Here is a 1,330-nt window from a genome sequence, read left to right as displayed (position 1 = left end):
AGCGGTGGCTTGCTTAGGGAGCGTGGTTTCGTGGGCGTGCCGGTGCTCGCAGCGGTTCTGCGCCACTTTTGGACTAGGGTAAAGGTTTCGTGTGTCAGTCCCCGATGATCCTTGGCTTTTCTGCTTGCAGGATCTGTTCCCCACTGCCAGGAATGAGGGTCTCTGCTGCCTGTCAGCTCTCGGCCTCACTTGCTGAACGTGCGTATTCCTGGGGAATTGCAGGGCAGTGGATTTTTGGGGCTGCAAGTGGGTGTCTTGGAGCTGTGCATTCCTGGAATTAACCCCACCAATCTCCTGTGGCTGCCCTGCTGTGGGGCGGTTCCTGCTTTTTTAAAATTTCTTTTAAATCTTTTTTTTTTTTGGGCAGGAGAGGTTTCACGCCGGCGATCGGCGGCTGAGCGGCACGCTGCCCGCTATGGCCGGTGAGTGGATAGCATCTGGGTGTCTGAAGTTTTAGGGGGCTGGGCTGGGTTTTGGGGGTTCAGGATGAGATCCTACCCAGCTTTTTCCATCTGGAGATGTCCCGCCGAGCCGACAGTGCCCCTTGAGAAGCCCTCAAACCTCACCGTGGTCTCTTCTCAGGCTGGTTTAGGCGGCTCCTGCACAAACCCAAGCGCAGCTCGGTGGTGGAGAGCAGCCTCAATACCAACCGCTCCCTCCTCCTCCTCATCATCATCATCATCATCTTCATCGTCGCCTTCATCCTCCTCCTCCTCCTCCTCGTCTTCTGCCGAGAGCTCCGGCACGCGCCTGGCCAGCTCCATCCACCCAGCGTCGGACATCAGCTCCTCGAGCAGCGCCCGCTGGGCCAAGAGCTACGACGTCTGCATCTGCCACAGCGAGGTGGACCTGGAGCTGGTGGAGGAGCTGGTCTCCTACCTCGAGGGTCAACCCGAAAGCTTCCGTTGCTTCCTCCAGCTGCGTGACGCGGCGCCGGGAAGCGCCGTGGTGACGGAGCTGTGTGACGCCGTGCAGAACAGCCACCGCTGGGTGATGCTCATCACGCCGGGCTTCCTGCGGGACCCTTGGTGCAAGTACCAGATGCACCAAGCGTTGGCCGAAGCTCCCATGGCCAACGGGCGCACCATCCCCGTGTTGAAGGACGTGGATCGGAAGGATTATCCCCGGGAGCTGCGCAACCTCTACTACATCTACATGGCGCTGAAGGAGAAGAGCTTCCAGCAGATCCGAGACACTGTCGTGCGCTGTGAGTTTGCCGGTGGCGGGGTCGAGACTGAATTCTGTGAATTTATTTGAAATAGGTGATATTTGAGATGAATTAGTTACTAACAAGGCTCATCTGTCGCCTCTGCAGACCTCCAGGAGCTGT

General features: G+C 58.2%; 1 protein-coding gene across 1 annotated transcript; it reads left to right on the top strand.

Annotated features, from left to right (window-relative positions):
- Window positions 1-367: 367 nt before the first annotated feature.
- On the top strand, window positions 368-1,207 carry TIRAP (toll-interleukin 1 receptor (TIR) domain containing adaptor protein; the record flags this gene model as incomplete). Its single annotated transcript, XM_009877374.1, is given in 3 exon segments — window positions 368-422; window positions 583-656; window positions 658-1,207. Coding segments are annotated over 3 exon segments (679 nt in total), but the record flags the coding sequence as incomplete, so codon positions are not given.
- Window positions 1,208-1,330: the final 123 nt, after the last annotated feature.

Source organism: Apaloderma vittatum, unplaced genomic scaffold, assembly GCF_000703405.1.
Source record: "Apaloderma vittatum isolate BGI_N311 unplaced genomic scaffold, ASM70340v1 scaffold32999, whole genome shotgun sequence".
In the NCBI taxonomy this organism is placed as follows: Eukaryota; Metazoa; Chordata; class Aves; order Trogoniformes; family Trogonidae; genus Apaloderma; species Apaloderma vittatum.
The sequence above is the reverse complement of the archived record's forward strand: the minus strand, read 5'-3'. Positions and strand labels throughout refer to the sequence as shown.